At 48.1% G+C, this 20,523-nt stretch overlaps 7 protein-coding genes across 7 annotated transcripts in view; 3 read left to right on the forward strand and 4 right to left on the reverse strand.

Annotated features, from left to right (window-relative positions):
• Positions 1 to 288: 288 nt before the first annotated feature.
• On the forward strand, positions 289 to 2,262 carry UA08_08914 (hypothetical protein; the record flags this gene model as incomplete). The annotated part of the gene is made up of 10 exons (XM_020263807.1): positions 289 to 500; positions 555 to 590; positions 654 to 740; positions 834 to 1,176; positions 1,243 to 1,508; positions 1,573 to 1,606; positions 1,662 to 1,759; positions 1,823 to 1,989; positions 2,063 to 2,141; positions 2,202 to 2,262. 10 exons carry the CDS (start codon positions 289 to 291, stop codon positions 2,260 to 2,262), a joined length of 1,383 nt encoding a protein of 460 aa, XP_020116051.1.
• Positions 2,263 to 3,187: 925 nt separating this feature from the next.
• UA08_08915 (hypothetical protein) lies at positions 3,188 to 3,775 on the forward strand (the record flags this gene model as incomplete). The annotated part of the gene is made up of 1 exon (XM_020263808.1): positions 3,188 to 3,775. One exon carries the CDS (start codon positions 3,188 to 3,190, stop codon positions 3,773 to 3,775), a length of 588 nt encoding a protein of 195 aa, XP_020116048.1.
• Positions 3,776 to 5,195: 1,420 nt separating this feature from the next.
• Positions 5,196 to 6,525, forward strand: UA08_08916 (hypothetical protein; the record flags this gene model as incomplete). Its single annotated transcript, XM_020263809.1, has 2 exons — positions 5,196 to 5,261; positions 5,329 to 6,525. The coding sequence occupies 2 exons, from the start codon at positions 5,196 to 5,198 to the stop codon at positions 6,523 to 6,525; spliced, it is 1,263 nt and encodes a 420-aa protein (XP_020116049.1).
• A 527-nt stretch (positions 6,526 to 7,052) lies between these two features.
• UA08_08917 (External alternative NADH-ubiquinone oxidoreductase, mitochondrial) lies at positions 7,053 to 9,122 on the reverse strand (the record flags this gene model as incomplete). The annotated part of the gene is made up of 5 exons (XM_020263810.1): positions 7,053 to 7,126; positions 7,197 to 7,902; positions 7,957 to 8,234; positions 8,297 to 8,635; positions 8,729 to 9,122. 5 exons carry the CDS (start codon positions 9,120 to 9,122, stop codon positions 7,053 to 7,055), a joined length of 1,791 nt encoding a protein of 596 aa, XP_020116042.1.
• An 892-nt stretch (positions 9,123 to 10,014) lies between these two features.
• Positions 10,015 to 12,111, reverse strand: UA08_08918 (hypothetical protein; the record flags this gene model as incomplete). Its single annotated transcript, XM_020263812.1, has 3 exons — positions 10,015 to 11,255; positions 11,313 to 11,586; positions 11,656 to 12,111. The coding sequence occupies 3 exons, from the start codon at positions 12,109 to 12,111 to the stop codon at positions 10,015 to 10,017; spliced, it is 1,971 nt and encodes a 656-aa protein (XP_020116043.1).
• Positions 12,112 to 14,958: 2,847 nt separating this feature from the next.
• Positions 14,959 to 17,840, reverse strand: UA08_08919 (hypothetical protein; the record flags this gene model as incomplete). The annotated part of the gene is made up of 3 exons (XM_020263813.1): positions 14,959 to 15,401; positions 15,461 to 17,482; positions 17,543 to 17,840. The coding sequence occupies 3 exons, from the start codon at positions 17,838 to 17,840 to the stop codon at positions 14,959 to 14,961; spliced, it is 2,763 nt and encodes a 920-aa protein (XP_020115954.1).
• A 752-nt stretch (positions 17,841 to 18,592) lies between these two features.
• UA08_08920 (hypothetical protein) overlaps positions 18,593 to 20,523 on the reverse strand; it is a gene marked incomplete at both ends in the record, with an annotated part of 5,086 nt that continues 3,155 nt past the window's right edge. Inside the window, 8 exons of the mRNA XM_020263814.1 lie at positions 18,593 to 18,932; positions 19,002 to 19,086; positions 19,152 to 19,185; positions 19,236 to 19,324; positions 19,476 to 19,651; positions 19,708 to 19,813; positions 19,955 to 20,158; positions 20,214 to 20,328. Coding sequence (XP_020115953.1) covers positions 18,593 to 18,932; positions 19,002 to 19,086; positions 19,152 to 19,185; positions 19,236 to 19,324; positions 19,476 to 19,651; positions 19,708 to 19,813; positions 19,955 to 20,158; positions 20,214 to 20,328 — 1,149 coding nt within the window. The remainder of the gene's footprint in view (positions 18,933 to 19,001; positions 19,087 to 19,151; positions 19,186 to 19,235; positions 19,325 to 19,475; positions 19,652 to 19,707; positions 19,814 to 19,954; positions 20,159 to 20,213; positions 20,329 to 20,523) is intronic.

The raw sequence follows: 20,523 nt of genomic DNA on the forward strand, positions 1-20,523 counted from the left end.
AGTTCTATATCATTGGCTGAGGCATGCCTCAATCAGCCCTGCCTACGGTATTATAATCTGCTCTTAATTAATAATGTTCGATCAAAAGAAAAATGGATTTACTTTAGCTTTGCGTCTTGTACTAGCACCTATTCCAGTTATAAAAGCAAGTCTCCTTTTCCTTTTCAGTCAAATCACGCCCACGGTTCTTTGTCAATCAATGGTCAAGCTACCCTAAGCAGGCACGCCTTGTTGCATTTGCTTATCAGAGAATACCGTTCTTTGAAAAAGAAGCAGACAAAAAAAATAATGGAATTAGGAATACATACCGACACATTTTCTGAGACCGTCCACAGAAGCAGCAGTTCGACACAGGAGGAAGTGAAGGTAGAGATTGATGTCGAAGCTATGAACAGGGAGGATATCAATCCAACATTGGCAAAGGTCGATTTTGCAGACCCTTTTACACCAGTTGATCACGATGATAACATTATCGATTTCGATGGTCCGGACGACCTCGAGTTACCCCTCAACTAGCTTATGCGAAAGAAGCTCGTTACTACCATCCTCTACAGCTTCACGACGATGGGTGGCACTTGGACAAGCACCATGTAATATGTCTTCCATAGTTCAGTATTTAGGAGGCTAGCTGAAAATTTGTTTTTCTATATCAGATACAACTCTGGAACGGAGCAAGTGGAAGCTCGATTTGGCGTTAGCAGTGAAGTAGCGATATTGGGTCTGACTTTCTACTTACTGGGGTAAGTTGATATTATGCTTGCCTACTGCTCACAATTCAGGAGTCAGAACAGAAAATAAAAGAAGTGGGCTAATGAGATTCAATAATTCTCTAGAAATGCATTCGGTCCCTTACTCTTCGCACCGCTCTCGGAAGCCCACGGCCGGAAGATTTCTGTCCTGATACCCTACTTCTTCTGCGCAATTTTCTCATTCGGTAGCGCAGTAGCAAAAGACACACAGACGCTGCTCATTACACGGTTCTTTGCTGGTGTTGGCGGATCGGCCCCTCTCAGCAATGTTGGAGTGGTACTCGCAGATATTTGGCCACCACAGCATCGAGGTGCAGCACTTCTCTCTTATGGAATTGCAGTCATTTCAGGCCCTCTCATAGCTCCCATTGTAGGAGGTGCACTCGTTGTCAATATGGAACATGAAGGGTGGCGTTGGGCGGAATACGTATGGGTCCCTCACTACAAGACAGGGAACTTTGCAAAGCAGGAGCTAATTGGTTACTCTTTATAGGTCTCCGGTATTCTGATACTCGTTATCCTGACGGCTGATATTTTCTTCATCGACGAGAGCTTCCCACCCGTCTTGCTCAGTCGAAAGGCTAGCAGAATGCGCAAGTTGACTGGAAACTGGGCCCTCCATACCAAACACCAAGAAACCGATAACAGCCTTCAGGATTGGATGAAAAAATATATGGTTGTACCTCTGGAAATGCTGGTTGACCCAATCTGCTTCTTCATAAACCTATATGCAGCATTCGTCTATGCGATCATCTACCTGTAGGTTATACGCACGCTTCCCTGACAACCTTGTCTCCGACAGGAGGGGCTAATAGCATGTTAGTACAATTCCGGTCTTTCCCATAGAGTTCCAAGAGGTAAGTTGCACCCGCAAAAAGAATAGCATGTATCCGAAACTGATTCTTGCTGCAGGTACGAGGCTGGAATGCTGTCGTTGGATCCCTCCCATTCCTGGCCTTATTAGTCGGAGTGTTTTTCGGGGCAGCCATCTTGATCTGGGGCTGGATAGCGTGAGTTTCCATTGCCAAATTTAGAATCTATATAATGGTCTAACATGGGTTTGATTTTTTCAGCTTCTGCATTGGCAGCGCATGTATTGGTATTGGGTTTTTCACCATCTTCCAGAGTTCCATCAGTTACCTAGTCGATACATACCTCATGCAGGCAGCCAGTGCTCTGGCTGCAAATATGCTACTGCGCAGTGTGCTGGCCGGAGCGTTTCCACTGTTTGCCGATACCAGTTAGTTTACTACATACACCGATACATGCATGTATCTTACCTAGTGATAAATGCTAATTCGATTGCTACGAAGTGCTCACCAACCTTGGCATTGGCTGGGCCTGCAGTGTGCTAGGCTTTATCGCGGCAGGCATGATACCAATTCCATTCTTGTATGTCACCTGCTCTCTCTCTCTCTCTCTGTGCAGCGAAACTGACTAAGAACGCAACAGGTTTTATATCTTTGGCAAGAGAATACGCGCCTGGGGGAAACGTTCTGCACAGTCTCTGTGAAGAATAACGCTTATTCACTGAGAAAATTACCTTTGGGTTTCCTAGCGTACTTAGACCGAGGTAGAATCGCTGAGTCCGGTGGCATGGAAGACGAGAGATATATAACCCTAACTCTAGCCTAATCCCAACTCCATGCTACATGTACTTATGCAAGGTCATAGATGAAATTGAGCTATAAATTTAGTCTAGATGAAGCCTTTTTCATATTGCAATACTTAAAATTGTATACCCAAGTAGCCGACAGAGTAAAGTACCTAACAAAGTTTTTGGCAGAATAAGCTAAGCAGGCATTTATACCTTTTTAGGAAACGTCCACTGCCTTGGTGGAGTCATCGATCAAGTGCCATTTTATTTTTCGACCGGACAACAACCGGCACAGCAATCCTATCAACATGACCAGCAGACTCCGTGCCGCGTGCGATAACTGTCACCGCACAAAGGTGCGCTGCTCCGGCCAGCTGCCATGCCAGGGCTGCGTCAACGCGAGCGTTCCGTGTTCTTTAGTCTGTCGGACCGGCTGGGACGGCCGAAAGGGACCAAAAATCGGACCTCAGAAGAAGGCCGAAAGCGATCGTCCAACAGGCCAAATAATAAACGTTTGCCCAATAGCAAAGGTGGACACTCAACTGTCACTGTCGCTGCTACTGCCAATGATAATTTTGACTACAGTATGGATAATGGCCCTGGAGAAGGCTTCGAGCTTCCAGGCTCACGTAATCGAATTCCGTTCGATGCCTCCTCGTTCGACATTGGGCCTCGTGAAGCTGGCTTCTCTGATTCACTGTGGACCGAACTCGAGGCTGGCTTTTTGCACTAAGTCGCTCTCCTGAATGAGATCGAGACGATATTATCTACCTAAGCAGTGCCTCCTTCAAGGGAGGTATCATTGGGGAGTCAGTCCGTCAATCCAAACTCGTGCATGTGCATGCAACCACAGGTTGATCTACTTTTCAAGTCCAAGATACTGAACGCCCCGCAGCCAAGCAACGGCTCCAACCAGAAGTCGGCCATCTCAATCGACCTTGCTCTATCTCTCGTGGAGGAAGGCATGAAGACATGGCAGATGCCGATAATGTGTCACTCGTGTCGATGCAACGACGATCATGAAGTCATCCTCTTAGCGTTTATGAGCATCCAATCTATTGCCCGATACTTTCAACGTCTGATTTCACAATCTCGAGGAGAAACACCCGGTACGACACGCTTTGTTAACCTAGACGAGTGTCCCATTAAAACACAGGTTTTCACGATTGGGTCTTTTCAAATCACGGGAGATAACCGTTTGCTGTTGCTCACAACGCTTCTTATAAATACAGTACAAAAGCTCGAGTGGGTTCTTACTTCGTTACAGAAGGTCTTGGAAGAAAAGAGCGTCCGCTTCGCTCTAGATCAGACAAATGGCACGGAAGATACGGGAACTGGCTCGATGTCTGGAGATCTATTTCATATACAGCAGATGTTTTCTGGGCTTTCTAGATCCTTAAAGTCGCTCGAAGAGTATTTGAGTCCTTGATTGAAATAGAAGTCAGATTATAGCATACCTATTTGTTTGCATCTATGATTGGAAGCTTCTTGTGAATTTACCAACTGAGAAGCATTAGAGAGCATGCTAGTCATTGGCAGTAGAACAACAAGCCAGCGCAGAGCGTTACTGCTCCGAGTGGAAGCAGACAGGTTAACTTGGAAGTTTCAAATCGTGCTGGGGATGGTGACTTGTCTGGAGACACCGGAACTGTTGAGGTAGTTTCTTTGAGCTGATATTTGCAGGCAATTATAGTATATTGATGTTATTTGCTGACCATGTGTGCTCTAATCCTAGAATTCTGGCGATAGATGATCTATCCGGATATATACGGCTGACTGGGTAAAGGGGCTACTCTTTCTTTATTATCTAGCCATGAATTTGCGGACAGGGCGATATGTTAAGCCTCGTTAAGCGCGATGAATTTCTGAGGCTGATCACTGTATCACCATCAAATTTCAAATAGCCTAGGTCGGAGAACGAGATGCGTCTAGTTAGGGCAAATGCCGTGTAACTGTTCTCTAACATTCAGTCTCTGTTATTCCTCCCCCCAACTTAGCTTAAATATCATCGTTCAAAAACGAGGATATTGATAGGTAGATCAAGTTAACTGCACCTCTCCTAAACATGCAACTTTCAAGTCACAGAATATAATAATAAGTAAACTGCTGTCAACGAGGCAAATAGCATAGACAGTGCAGACATTCATGCACCCCTGATAGCTCATGCACACCGAGACATCCACCTCCACCTACCAAAGTAAGTAAGTATGCAGACAATCTCTCTCCGCCATTTTACAGAATGTAAACCGGCTAATAAACAGACAAGCACATATCCATTCCCGGACATATAAAGTACACATACTCCGTGCCTGTGGTAGGTATGGTAGCATCGATGCCCCAATCTGCTCTCGGATTCGGAGATGGACAGATCAATTCCCAAAGGGACTGACACTAATGATTCTATGCGCGTTCAACACTATTTAAAAAGAGAAAAGCAAACAATAACAATAACAATGAAAAGGAAAAGAAAAAGGAAAAGAGAAATAAAGTAAGTCCGACCAAATACTGGCCACTTGGTCAAGCCCCTGAGCTCAGTCGATACTAGAAAGCAGGCGAAAGTAGACAATAACATGATAAATTGCAGTTTCATCACCAACTTGTTTAAAATCAATGTATTTTCCTCTCGTTCGTTTTGGTGGATATATCGATACTACATTAATTTCCTCTTTCCTTCTCTTCAAAATTTTGTTTTTCCCTCTTCCCTTTCTTTTTTTTTGTATCCATAGTGCAAAAGGTTTGATTTTTATATTGACACCGTCCAAGCCTGGCTAGTATCGAATAGTCATTTCTTTCTTTCTATTCTTCTATTATACATACTTTTATTTAATACTGGAGAAGACGAGGAAAAGATGAAGACTGCTGCATTGGTTCTCCCGCTTCTCTGCGCTTTTACTACGGCCGCGCCTGCGTTTGGTGTGAGTTATTCATCATCTTCTTTGTTGGTAGTTGAGGACAGAACGTACTGACCACTACCTGCTACAGAACAAGATCCGCAGACAGGATGCAGATGGCAGTGTCAGTGATGTCCTTGGAAGTCTCGGCCTGCGAACACGACAGGACGCCGACAGCAGTGTAAGCGGCCTTCTCGGCAGCCTCGGCTTACGCACACGACAAGACGTGAACACCGGTGGCAGCAGCATCCTCGGCGATGTTGGTACGTTGCGGCGTCGAGCAAACGTCGTTGGCTCCTCTGATGATGACGGCGACAGCAACGGCGACAACGACGATACCCTCGCCAACGCGCTTGACGGCAGTCGGCTCAAGGCCGATTCCAATGGTCAGGATATCGACGTTGCCGATTTGGGCAGCGTTCTTCGTCGTCGCCAGGGCCTTGTGCCGGGTTCATTGGCTTCTGGTAATGGTAATGGTGACGCCGATAGTGACAATGACGGTAATGAGCAGTTGGCTAATGTGCTCGATGGCTCGGCAGCGGGGATCAACCAGAATGCTCAGAACATCTCTGTCGCGGAGCTGAAGCGTCGCCAACTCCTTCCTGGTCTCCTTGGTGGCGGTGGCGGTGAAAACGACGCGCAGGATGATGGCAATGGGAGCAATGATGATAGCGTCTTGAATCTGCTCGATGGAGACGCGGCTTCGATCGACCGCAACATCCAGAACGTGACTATTCTCCGACGAAGGGGGAGCGGTGATGGTAACGGCGATGGGGATGGTGATGCCGATGACAACGAGACCCTCGCAAACGTGCTTGACGGGTCGTCCGCGGCCGTAGACCGGAATGCGCAGGGTATCACGGTCCTGCGACGAGACACAGCATATGAACGACGTGCCCCGACTCCCTCGGCTTCTGCTGCTGCTACTGCTGCTGCTACACCCATGCCAGCCCTCTCCTCTTCGTCATCCTCCTCTTCTTCAGCTCCTGTTGCGGCTCAACCAGCACCAGCAAGACCCAAACCAGTCGTCGACGCCGGCGACAATGACAACAGCAATAACCATGACAACAACGATGACGATGCCCTGCTCAACGCCGCTGACAACTCAGGCGCCAACATCAGCAAGAACTTGCAGAACATCACGGTGCTGAAGAGGGCCGATGGCGATGGTGATGGCGACAACGATGGCAATGCCAATGACGACGGCACAGTTGCGAATGTGCTCGATGGCTCTGCGCTAGGCGCAAACCAGAATGTGCAGGATGTTGGTGTTGCTGAGTTGCGGTAATTTTTTTTTTTCTGCTCTTCCAGGGTTCGTTTTTTTGTTTCTTGAATTGGTTTCATATCATTCGTTAAAGAACTAGTTGGTTCGGCACATGCTTGTATATCTGTACCAAATGCTGTCAGTGTCTGGTATCTATCTAATATACCGATCATATGTGTATAATCTGTTCTATACCTATGTTTGCACGGAGTACTTTTGCAGGTAATAGAGAAAGACAGAAATCTAATCTACTATAATACAATACACTATTTCATAGGAACGGTGGTAGGTATGGGACAGACGGCCCCCCAGTAGGTGATACACGCGATTCATAAAGACCAGACCACAAAAAAAAAAAAAAAAAAAAAAAAAAAAAAAAACAGAAAAGAAAACAACAAGAACAAAACAAGACAAAACAAACGAGATAATGGGGTTCGAAAAGGAAACGTCAAGGCAAGAAAGTGTGTGGTAAAAAGGGGCAAGGAAGCTTTTCAAATAAGGGGGGGGGGAAAAATCTCATCACACGCATCCATCAATCGAATGGATGATATCTACTCTCGCGACACGTCACGGCCAAAAACCTTTGCCTTGATCCAGTCGGTAGCAACGAGGACTCGGTTACGGGCTGTAATCTGTTAGAAACACCTTTTCTCGATCTGAGGGGGAGGAGAGTGGGAGGGGAGGGAGGCACATACCGCTAAAAACCATGCTCAAATACGCGCTTCGCCAGAATAGATATGTCATGGTACCACCACTGGCAATGTTACCGCTCCACCAGGTGATATCGGCCACAGCTCGCTCCTTGCCGATATACGCAAGACTGCCCTGGTGCGAGTACTGGAAGGGGCCAATCTGTTTGGTGCGGCGGAGCTGGCGCTGGCGTTCTTTGATTTCATCAAAGATCTGGTTGCGGTCTTCTTCGGTCTTGGCCTCTTGCTGCGCGATGGACAGTCTCTTGAGCTCAGACTCTAGATCTTCTGTCTTGGCCATGGTGTTGAAGAGGCGCGCAAGGAAAGCACCTTCTTGGCTGGCAACCTGAGCAGTGGGTGCGTAGTTGGTAATGGCACAGTCGCCAACTGCCCAGATATTTTCGGTGCCGTTGACGACGAGGAATTCGTTCACGGCAAGACCGCGGCGGGAGTTCTTCTGCGCGGGGATCTGGCTCATGAGGTCGCGCACCACGTTACGCACAGCGTTACCGGTGGCCCAGACCAGCAGACCGTAGGGGATCTTCTCCATCTCCTTGGTGCCATCGGGCTTGGTGACCTCGGCTTCAATGTACTTGTCGGTGACGTTCTTGACCATGGTCTTGGTGCGGATGGTGATTTTCTCTTCTTTGAAGCTGGATTCCGTGTACTCGATCAGTTGTTTGGAGAACATGGGAAGAATCTGTCTGGTCAGCTTGTTTCACACACACGGCAGGTCAATACGCAACGAAAGGGGTAGCGGGCATACATTTGGCAAAGCCTCGACAAGAGTCACATGGAAGTTGTCCTGAATGTCTGGAATCCACTTGCGCAAGTCATCCTCGAAGAAGTCTTGGAGCTCACCAGCGAATTCAACACCGGTAGGACCACCGCCAACAACAACCATGTGCAGAAGACGCTTGACTTCCTCCTCAGTCTGATCCTTAAAGGTAGCGGTCTCGACGCAGTCCATAATACGCTTGCGGATCTTCTGGGCGTCACCGACTTCCTTCAGGAAGCAGGAATGTTCACGAACACCGGGGATGCCTGCGCTGTTAGTTTTTCTTTTTATATTCGCCTTCTGGAAGAGAGGGAGAGATGAGACTCACCAAATGTCGCGTTCTCAGCACCAACACCCACAACCAACATGTCGAACGGCACGACGGTATGCGAGACATCACCCTTGATCTCCGAATCATCACTGATATACACCAAGCGCTTCTCGTAATCGATCTTGGTAGCCTCGGCTTCATAGTACTTGACGGTAGCCTTCTTGTGACGCAGGATATTGCGGATCGGCTCCATAATGGAGCGATGCTCAATCAGACCAGTGGTGCACGAGGGCAGCAGCGGGGTGAAGAGGAAGAAGTTACGCGGCGAAATCACGACGACATTGTAGTTTTCGGTGTCGAGCTTTTTGAGCAACGATACAGAACCCCATCCGCTTCCTGTGGGAACTCGTTCGTTAGTTCTGCTAGATACAAAGCTAGGGGAGAAAAGAAAGAGAGAGAGAGAGAGAGAGAGAGAGAAATAAAACAAACCAAGAATAACCAACGTCTTCTTAGACGGATCAGGCTCGATCTGCTCGGCGGGATGGCGCAAAAGGTAAATGCCATAACCAAGATAACCAGTGAAGCCAAGGGCGCTAAGCAGGGTTAGACGATAGGTCCATCGGAAGAAGCCAGCACGTTTCTTCTTAGGTTGTGGCGGAGTTGATTCAGAGGCATAGCTGCGGCGAGATGAAGAAGAAAAAGAACGTTGTGAAAGAAGGAGTTGTGGTTGTCGTAGAGGAGAAGATATCGACGACCGCGACGTCGCCGCGGCGGTGGCTGCTGTGCTGGTTGAGAGGATGCTCCTTCGAGACAGATGTGAGAGCTGCATTGCTGACGGAGATGTGGCTGCGGTTGCAGCGGCGATGCGTTGACGAACCAACATTGGTTCAATTGATGTCGGTGAGGGATGATGAAGATTTCTCGCGATGCTGGCAGCGCGAAGAATTGAGTCAAATTGCCCTTGGCAGTTCGCACGCAGTCTGGACTCTGTACACAGCAGAAGCCGGCCAGCCAAGACACAAAGCAGATACGGTAGAATGAAATAAAATGGAACACAAATAAACAACAGGTAAAGTTGTCAATATAAAATAAATATCGCAGCTGCAGCACTAGTCGCAAGCACTGTCGCAGTCAGTCGGAGTCCCGTGCCGGCGCCAGAGGAAGGTTTGCAGGCGGGTCCCGTGAGTACTATGCCTGCTTTAGGCAATCCGGTGTACCGCGCTTGTCTATCGGCGAAATCAGAAAAAATGAATAGCTACTTTGTTATATCTTATATCTACATATACGAGACAATCAGAATACGGTGAATTGTACTTCACGTGCTGATTTTATGGCCGAGGCGAGTCAAGAGTTCAGTGCTTATAAACTATCACAACCTCATTGGCTGTGTGATTGAATCGTTTTGATTGACAGTAAAGACAGAATCCACCCAGGGAAAATAACATGAAATAAAATTAAATGACATATGATGCAACGCCGCTGTATGCTAATGTCTGCTGCCATACAAGGAATAGGACAGGAATATGCAGATAATGAATGCTTGAATCGACCTCCCGGTTTTTTTCTAGTTGACGCCATATAATCCCATGCCAAAAGATGATTTGCTCCGAGAAAAGAAAAGAAAAAAATTTGTTACTCGCCACACCGTCGCGTGATGGATGGGCAGGCATGACTGGAGCCATCCAGCCATAGAGAGAAGAGAAAATAAATTTATACAGATCCAAGGTGAAATAAATGTCGGGGTAGAAAGAAGAAAATAAATAGGTCAAGACAGCTCAATATGTCTGACTAGGAAGAAAGTTGGGTTGCGGAATAGAAAGTGCGTCATGATGCAGATAAGGAAGCACCCCCGTTCGACGTTCATTCAGTGTCTTGCCCAAAGGCTGGTAGTGCATTTGATCCATCGACAAATGGCGATGTTGATGCAGAGACGCAGACGGAGGCGGAATGAGAAGAGTGTTAACGGCCCGTACTGGGCGGTACGGCGAGTTGCGATTGACAAGGAAGAACGACGGTGAGAGGTGGTTTTGGGGCGTATGCACGGGAAACGCAGACGATGGAGAGGCAGTATCTGTAGAAGTCGCGGCTGAATACGGACTTTGGCGCCGACTAGGATCGGGCAGAGACACGGACGGATTGTACAGTGTCATCGGGTTCGACGTTGGAATCGCGGGTATGACGGGAGCCACTGTTGCTGCGGGAGGCATTGGTTGAGACCATGTCGTTGTTGGATTGAACACTGTCGACATCGCCCGCACCTGGGGTCGAGGGAGTTGTTGGGATACTGCGGTGGTGGTAGGCAACGCAGGAGGGACGAGAGAATTCGACGGCGCTTGGTAGTTTGTGGGATGAGATAGACGAGGCATTGGGATCGCTAGTGAAGGGACGGAGAGAGGCATGCTGCTAACGACCGGCGGGAGAACCGGCACAGAGGCTGGAGTAGAAATGGGCAGAGTGGGCATTGGTGCCGAGTAGTTGTTAGGAACAGCAACTCGTTTGCTTGGGTGCTCGTCGACCTCGTCCTCCCAGCTGCGTTTGCGGGAGTACGGTGGAAAGTCGAAATTAAGGGTTGGTCGGGGCGGGGTGTTTAATCTGTATGGGGTAGTTGTCATCGTCGCAGCAGCATGGGTATTAGTAGAGGTAGAAGTCGGGTTCCATGCGGAGTGAAGCTGGGGTGGTGGAGGTTGAGAATGGAGCGGATTGGTGTTGGGTGGCGAAGGCAATTTTGAGGCTGGAGATATGGTAATATTGTTTCGGAAGGAAGAATCCGTAGGTGAAATCTGGAGAATTGGAGTAGTCGGTGCGAGCTCGTTTTCCACTGGCATACGAGCAGCTTTGTCGAAGAAGTCGGCAAAAAGACCAAGCTTGGAGTGCCACTGACTCCATTCTTCTTTGGAGACAAATAGGTTATATCGGACATTACTCAGAAATTCGACTTCCATGATATGAATTTCTTGAACCGTAATCCCCGACACCTCGGCCCACGTCTTGTTGGTATAGGTGTTATCATCGAGGACTAGTCATGCACGTTAGGCCAATACAATCGAGAAACCTCTTCAATGGTTGAACTTACACTTATTACCCATCATCAACGCAATCGTCATTAAACGAAACTCGCTCCCTTTCTTGCCACGAACGCCCGGATTGAACTTCTTGAGACGATATATGAACAAAAGGGCGAGCAGAATCACGTTCTGGCTGACCTGGGTGGTAGACAGCACAGTGGAAACCCATTTCTGGAACCCGAGCGTTGGAAACGCCTCCGGGACAAGGGAATACTTCTGGAGCATGGAATCCTCGATTGCCTTTAGTTTTGAGGTCTTTTCGAACCAGAACAGACAGGCAATCTAATCAGACGTCAGCTAACATTCCTTGGCTGTACATAGAGTAGTATATCGCAATGCGTCAAGACATACCTGAGCAGCAAAGTCCGAGAGACTTCCGCCATTCTTGCTGATCGAGGCCGGAACCTGCGAATACGAGGGCACCGACTCCTTCTCGCTTCTCTTGTGACTCTTTGGATCAGACACAACGCTTGACGTAGACGCCTGCTTGTTCAACGGGGGGAGATAGTTGGGAGCGGCATTCGAGACGGTGTTGGCAAGCGGCACTCGACTTGCCGGTTTTGCATTTGCATTGGAATTCGCATATTGATGCACATGAGGGTGGTACTGCTTAGCATAGGCAGAGCTGTTTCTGTTGTAGGCCACGCCGTTCATGTCGGCGGGAGGCGTGGGCAATCCTACTCTCCAGGGGGCAGACCAATGCGTCGGCCCCGAAGAGACGGGATTGAGAGAGAGCCTGCTGAAGGAGCGGTTGCCGTCGGGGAATGGGAGCGAGAAGGACGGATATGAGGTCAGCGCGGGAGACATGTGTGATGTTCCTGGCGAGGACGAGGGAGAGGAGAAGGAGGAGGAAGAGGAAGAGGAAGAGCGGAGGGAGCGGGCGGCAGTGCTTTCATGAGTCAATCAATCCGGTCCTATGTCTGTCGATGGATGATCAATTGTGTCGGGACAACCAGACTGTTGCAAAGCAGGGTGCTGCACTACGACATTCAACCCTGGCAGGGAGGCGGAATGGAGATGGCCACGGAAGGGGGAATGCATCCCATGTTTCCCGCGCGTGAGAGAGAGAGAGAGAGAGAGAGAGAAAGTCTGACCAGGCAAGGAAGGAGTCAGACCATATATTCGCTGAGGATAAGGAAGAAGGAGGAGGAGGAGGAATATTTCTTCCTTGTCCTCTGGTGACTGAGACTGACTCTGGCTGACTGGGGAAGGCAGAGGCGGGCGAGACAATAATGATTACCTCATGGGACGGCCGGGCTCCTTCCCAGTATTCAGCACGGAGCCAATGAAAAGGAGCGCGCGAAAAGGGCAAGAGGAGAAAGGGAAAAAAAAAAAAAAAAAAAAAAAAAGCCTATAAACGAGGCATGACCCAGAAAGGCATCACGATAGTTAGTGCCTTCAATAGAAAAGAATAACTTACTGGTAATGGGTGTATGGCCAGGTATGGATGGCGTGGTATGCGCGAATGAATGAAGAGAGGGGCCAGTTTGGATCGGGTGGGTTCTCTTTCTGGGCGTATTACTATTAAACGAAGGCATATTGCTAGTTAGTTAGTTACTTACATATATTATGTTTATACTTTGCATGCTACCCAACACTGGAAACAGTAGATTACCGCAGAAAAAAAGAAAGCAGCAGCCTTTTGTCTGTCTGTGTATTGGATGTATCCGTATTACGCCCGGTCTGGTTGGCCGAGAACGAAACTGGTTGGGAGGTGGCTGGCTCCGTACGGTACGGCACAATACAGCGATGCGATTGGCTGCGGGCGGCAGGCGGCGCGTGTGACTGGCTGGATGTGCGCTGGGAACCCCACCCGGATGAGTGTTCGGCAGGGATACATGCAGGATTTCATTCTATTTTTCATTACTTCTTTTGGCTTCAGTCACCAACTCTCAGTCAGATGCGAACGGAATGCGCTCCACTGCTGCTGCTGCTGCTGCTGCTACCTGCTACCTGCTACCTGCTCAATGCTCATCCCTACATAAAGCATAAAGATTAGTTGCTGAATGTCAGGAATACAACTGGCCCGGTTACAGGATGACTCCGGCTTAGGCTACCCACCGGTCTCGCCATCTCATCGCCACGGGCGGCGTCATCATAGACTCAAGTCTGTGCTGTACCATAAACCACGACTCCGTACGTCCTAGAATTTTTCCCTTTTTTTTTTTTTCTAACAAGTGATGCAGCCGATCCGATCGTGAGTGAATGAGTTGCGGATACACCGGCTGTTATGCCCCAAAATTACTGACGTGGTAGACCGACCTGACTGAGAAAATAATGGGGTTGGTGGTACGGAGCATAACAACTTGCTTGACTCAAAGGATGGCTGATCAACGGCTGAAACATATCTTATTACCAGGAAAATGGATAATATTAACCTTGGGCTTAATAAAAATCGAACAAATAGAATCCATATATCATCTGACCGCATATATGTATGCAATGTGATAAGTTGGTTCTAAATTACTGTGCCTATCAGACCAGCACTACTAATTAATCTGGCCAAAACGAAAAAAAAAGAGTTCCATGGATGGATGATACGAGACATCAGATCAGCACGGTCTGAGCACGGCTAATCAAAAGACAAGTTCGTATTTTTTTTTTTCTCTCTTTCTCTCTCTGTGCGCTGCACATGTATACGGGACTACTGGGACTATTATGGCATATGATGGCATATGCTCCGTTCCTCGGCCTTTATTCTGGGCGGCCAGTGGCCACAGTTTGGGTGGCTTCAGGCTAGACGTACTTACTCTCTGACTTGTGCTGTGCAATGTACGCAGGCTACTGCTAGTTAGTAACTGACCGTTCTAGTCATGTCCCCCCCCCCGCGTGCGTACTACCAGTACGTAGTACGTACACACGGAGTAGCTATCCATGTACGGAGTAGTTTTCAAACATTATTTTTGTTTTCCATAATTTTCTTCCAACAACTGCATTAACCATTATCCATGTCTAGGAGTTGCGAAGTTACCAACACCGGATGACCCGGATAGAAATACGATCTTCGCCCCGAAGCCGCCAGCCTACATGACCATTTATTTCAATTTTGCATGGTTACCATACATAACTGACTGATTGGCAGAAGCCAGCCCTTTGGCAAGATTTCCTGCTAGTTTGGTCAACTTTGCCGGGTTCAGGCAAGGTTGGATGGACGCTTGAAAGTTTGGGGGAAATGGGAACCATGGCTTTTCTCTGATTGGTCCGTCGACGGGGGGGAGCCCCGACTTGCTTCGAAAAGGGAAGAAAAATGAAAAAGAAAACCACACGTAACGTGACTGCTAGTTTGTGATTGGGCGGAAGTTTTTATTAATCTATCTTGTATCATGTAATTGGCTCGTTTCGATCACATACTATCATTCGGCGTTCGCCATCGTGGTACGGACTACGGAGTATAGGTTTACTCCTAACTTGCTGCCTCGGCGTGTCCGAGATAAGCCTGTAGATTAATCCATAGCAGTAGCAGAGTCTAGAAGAGTGAGGAAAGTTGTATCATACAAACATTATATAAAGAATGAAGGATGAAACAAGAAGAAAAAGAAAAAGAAAGAAAGGGGAGGGGGAAGGGACGAAAGAAATGTATCGCCTGGTAAGGAAGGATCAATAATAATTATAATAGGTATAAAAGAAAAGGTATCAGATTATAACACAGGTTGACTAAAACAACCCCCAGCGCCGCTCTCTACCTGGCGGGTTTCGTTCTCTCTCGCGACTTGCGGAATCTCGTCGCGACCGCCCCTCTAACTGACGCAGACTCTCAATCTTTTGTAGCGCCAATTCAAGCGTTTCTTTCTTCTTAATCACGTCCAAGTGCTTTCGGACGCGCGGGTCTTCGCGCGCGAATCGCTCAACTTCCGAGTCTGAGAGGTGCCGGCCAAGACGCTGGTCGAGTTCGCGGGGGAAATTGTAGTAAAATTCCGAGAGGAGTTCGACATTCAGAAATAAGACGGCCGTCGCGGTTAGCTTGTCAGCTACCACGTCGAGGAAGACTTCGGGGCAGTAGTATTTGTTCTTGAGCGACGAGCATTGCTTCGATCGTACAGCTAGCATGCGCATTTTGATTATGTCCGCTCGGTCGCGGAGGAATATACCCTCTCGGCCTGTGTACATGTCAGTCTGCGATCCAAATTATCATAGCAAGACGAACAAATAAACAAACCTTTTTCTAGTAGTGCCGCACTGAACCCCCCAGCACCTCCAGCGCTGCCATCTAATACAACATCGCCCTTCCGAACTCGGTCGACAAACGACATCACATCCTTGAGCTTTCGCCTGCCTATCTGGTCTTCCACACGTCTCAGTGCTGCTTCGCATGCCCTGAGCTCCTCTTTCAACACCTTGTGGACATTTTCGCGCCCCTTGGCCCATTCGGGCTCTTCCACCTCTATCTCGAATTTATAAGGTTTAATGCAATTCTCCACTTGGTCGCTGGTGCTGAAGAATCGGTCATTCAGAATGCCATTGCAGGCTTCCATAATCGCGTTCTGTGCGTATGGGTGTGTCGAAAATGTAGACTGCGCAACAAGATGATTAACATGCTCTTGTAGCGCACTGGCAACAACCGTAGTCGCTACTCTGCCAATTCCCAGTTTTGTCAAATTTGACGTTGAAGCATCCAACTTCCGCTGCCAATACAAATTTTCGAGATCGGCCTTGGGGAGATCCTTCAATGGGTCTGGCTCCGAGGGCGCAACGGAGAGATCCTCAACTGGTTTGTTCCAGTATCGTTGCGCGAGAATATCCATCACGCGTTGGTCGAGCTCATGCTTCAGTAGCTCTCGCACCTGAGGACGGCCAAAGTCCTCTGCAAAGGCCTTGAATGAGTGCTTGAAACTGTCTAGGCTTTCCGCCAGATACGACTCTGCACTAAGCGGCCGGTCATTGTACTGCACTTTAAATTCATAGGTAGCCTCTTCGAGTTCTTGAGTAATAGCATCTCTCGTGCCAGCGAGACTTCGTGCCATGGTCTGTTCAAGGACGTTCATAAGCTTCTCCCGTAGCGTTGGAACACCCACTGAGGTTTCCGAGCCCGGTCCAAAGTGGGACGGATGAGCAGAAAAATACGTCTTTTCATTCTTCAAAATAGCGTTCGTGATATTGCCACTTCCGCGAGAGAACAGTGTCGATGTTTGTGGAATGCGGGATACGACACCAACGTACCCAAGCCGAAGCGGGTACTTTTTATCTGTCAGTATGCTTACTCCGCGGTCAGCCTCGACCAAATCCATCTTCGTTATCACTCCAATGGTACGTTCACCGCGCGGATCAACCCGTCGGCTAGAACGGAGTGCTGTGGAATTGGCCAGATCGACGTCAGCGGCCGAAATAGCGAGAATAATGTTGGGCGCTTGGATGTACTTGTCGCAAAGGTCCGAGATTTTTTGTTTTAATTCTGGTGGTTGATCGCTACCGGCAACTTGGATATAGCCCGGCAAATCGATCATAGAGAGATCGGGGACATGCGGAGAATAGATATGTAACTGAATAGGATCGTCACTGACACAATCCTTGTCGGAGACAGCCAGATTCAGGTCGGTCAATGTACGTTGAATTTGTGAAAAATCTGTAATCTTTCCTAAACCGAGCGCAGGGAACTCTCCGTACTCTGCCTGTGCGTTTGGCGTGTTGACCAGTGTCAGCTCTATCGGGCGACGAGTCACCATATTCGAGCCTTTGGGTAAAAACTCGTGTCCAACAATAGCCTCTAGAACAGAGCTCTTGCCAGAAGACTGTGATCCAATAACAACGATTGAAGGTAATGTCAGCGTGTTTGACTGTCCAACTTGCGTCAAAATGTTCCTAATCTCGATCATTTTCCGAGTTAAAACCATCATCTGGTCATTGTCTGCTCCTCTCTGTGACTGCATGTCGCCATCATCCGTATTGTCGTATGCATAAGTGCTTCCCGCTGCCGCTCCTACTGCGGCAGCCGCAACTTGGCCGTCGTTGGGGGAGTTATTTCCTCCTCCTTCTCCAGAACCGCTTCCTCCCGTTTGAGCCTCCTCGTCCAGACGGAATATCTTCTGCATCCATTCGGGGATTTCTGTCTCTTCCTTGACCCGCTGCCAGCCACGGCCCGTCTGAGAAGCGATATCTTGCAGGCCCTGGAACAAATCGGACGCCGCACCCCCAGCGGTTTCTTTGGCTTGGTTGAAGAGGTCAATAGCGTAGTTTCCAGCCTCTGTAAACCAACAGAATTAGCACAGCCCTTTTTTCCCCTCTGGCATTGCATTTTACATACGCATCGCCTGATATTGAATATAAGCCACTCCCGCAATCATTGCTCCTCCAAACATTGCCGGAATACGCGCCAGTTTCACCGCTAATCGCGGTAATATTCTTGCGAACGATATGTTTCGTACGGCGGGGACATTGTTGTGAATAGAGCTGGCACCGATAGGCCATGCCCGACCTCTGACGGCAGCATTATCCACCCGAAGAAGGCCCCCTGTGCGACTCCCAGGGAAGTTGACATGACGCACCAACAAGCCCCTCCGCAACAGCGGAGTTAGGCGTTGGGAGACGATTCTCCCGCTCATCGTGATCTAAGTCTCATACGCTGTGGAAAGAATTTGTCGGTATCTGAATCGACATGGTCGCGGCAGAATGCGAGTTGGGCGAATTTCGAGTGGCGGAGAGTAAGTTATTCGTTGATGGTTATGGTTACGGACTTTGGAGCATCAACGAGACGGATCGATCCACCGTATGCCTAAGGAAGGCATGTGACCAAAGTCACATGATCCGGGGTCGGCTAGCTAGCATTTACTTTGTAAACGATGAGCTAGTTAGTTACGTCAGTCAACCACTAACAATAATTTCGCTATACAATTCTTTAAAAGAGACATCGTTGAAAATGATATGTTAGGGCTAATGGATGCTGAAGATAGAAGATTCGATTTTCATTTCGACAAAGGTAATACTTCATTTTCAGTAGTACTGATAGCGATCGTGAAGATTATCTAGACTTACGTGCCTGATGCGACCGACTTGCAAGAACACTTGCCCAATACTATATTGTGGTGACAAATAGCAGCGACGAGTATCATTTGTGGCTGTAAGTTCTCGCATAGTGAGAAGCTACTCCTATGAAGCAATAGCCTTCCGCGTCAATTTTAATATTAGGGCTTTGTGGGGTTAACCCTAATTTGACTGGCGCGTGAGAATGATATGACGCCTTTTTACTATCGAAAGATTGATTTATTCATTTCAAATTTTAGCAATTTTGAAGGATTTCAGACCCTTCTTGGACAACTTCATTCGCAACATCGTAACTACTACGCGTAGATAGGACTTAGTGACTAGTCTCTCTCGGCACCTTGTTCACAGGCGTACTTCCTGCCTTGATGGCGACATTTGTTCCTCCATGCGCAACAGCAGTCGTAGTAGAGGTAGTATGGGGATGACCACTCCAATGAGGGTGATAGAACTGTCTTCCGGACTTATCAATGAACACATCGCATTTCTCGCAATTGATTTCCGATCCAATGTATTGGCCTTGGAGACTCAAAAGCGCTTCTTGTCGTTTCTGATATGCAGCACTAGCTATACTAGACGGTTGGTCTGGCTGGCCTGCATAGGGTGAGGGACGATAGCTCTGGAGTGGCCAGTCGTAGTTTGCACTGGTAATCATACTGTTTTCGGTATTAGATCACTATATGCTTTGAGTCTAAAAGAGAGATTGGGGCTCGCTCAATGCTTACGGATCACCGTTGAGGACACGGAAGCCATGGTCAGTAACGGTGCTGACTACTGGATTTCCACTTGGATCATTGAAAGTTGCGGTTGCTAGCCAGAAGTCAGTAAGTATTTGTGTCCATCCATTGAAAGAATGCCATATGTGGATGACGCACCCCAGCATTCTGAGCCGACGGTTTGCGAGTCAAACTATGTGGTGTTACACGCATGTAGAAGTAAATGGATAGGAACTCCCTTACGCCATAGTGTTGCACAAAGTGAGGAGGGACGTTGCTGCCTGCGATCCGATTTGCGTCCATACCGGAGAAAGCCCATGTTATTGGAACATCTTGATTATATTTATGTTAGTTGTTGTATTTATGGCGGAGCTGGTTACCTAGGTATGCTGCGTGCTGGTACTTCCACCTGGAAGAAAGCCAACAAACGCTACGGTAATGATATGTACCCAAAGCCGTATGGCAGAAAAGGCTCGGACTTACCTGGATTCGGTGTGCCACATTCATTCTGCTTATATGAGCTGCATGGGGTCCATTGGGCCAGAAGGAACTGCTGAAAATCTGTTCCTTGGCGCCCATTCGCTGGGCCATTTACAAGACGACAAGCTTGTGAGTTCGGAAGTCTCCCTTCAATTAGTGCACCCATCGGGAACTCATCTCTACTCCATAGTTAGGAAGGCTTATAGACTCGAATAAGTCATTCATGCATGCTTACACTTGGCATCTAGCAACACCAGCGATAGCTGTTTGCGCCGCTGCTTGCCAACCCGAGTGCTGAGGCGACCATTGCGCTTTCGCATAATTTGAGTCGGCAAGACGTCCTATAGATATAAGTTAATACCGTAAATGCAAACACTGGGTTTGGCTCGCTGCATTCGACTTGCCGCCATAGTGGTATACCGTATTCCCTAGTTAAATCACTGGATTAGATTTAGTAATCAGTTCGAACAATGTTCACATACCGTTCAACAGCTTATCTATGGCCCATCTCTGATTATCACAGACTTCATCCCAGCCACCGGCTGTAGCTGTCATTCTAGCTCTTGTGTTAGTATCCATCTGAACAGACTTGAAGGGATCGTCGTTACCCATAGACGCATGTGTAGGTGACGCTGCAATCGCATGATACTGCATCACTGGTGCTAGGATATGTTGCGATGCTCCACCTAGAGTGCAAATTCAATAAGTATAATCCATTGAACCATGAATGAGGATGCATACTGTCCGTAAGCGGTCTTGGACCCTCCAGTATTTCCTGTCTTAGGGTTTTTCGGATTTGATCCGCCCTGAGGTCCACTCGCAGGCCGTTTTGTACGAAGAACCATAGCATGTGAAGCTACACCAATAGCAGCTGAAGTGCCTACAATTATCCCTGCGGATGCCTAATCATCGGAACTTTGAGGTCAGTACACTGGAAACGGTGACCTTTAAGAGGGATGAGCAATGTTCTGAGGAATGAAGTTTCTCCAAAATTTTACATAGCGATGAATAGACTGCGGCAGGACATGAAACTGCGGAAAAGAGAGGGGGG

This window comes from Talaromyces atroroseus (genome assembly GCF_001907595.1).
Source record: "Talaromyces atroroseus strain IBT 11181 chromosome Unknown scaffold_16, whole genome shotgun sequence".
NCBI lineage: Eukaryota > Fungi > Ascomycota > Eurotiomycetes > Eurotiales > Trichocomaceae > Talaromyces > Talaromyces atroroseus.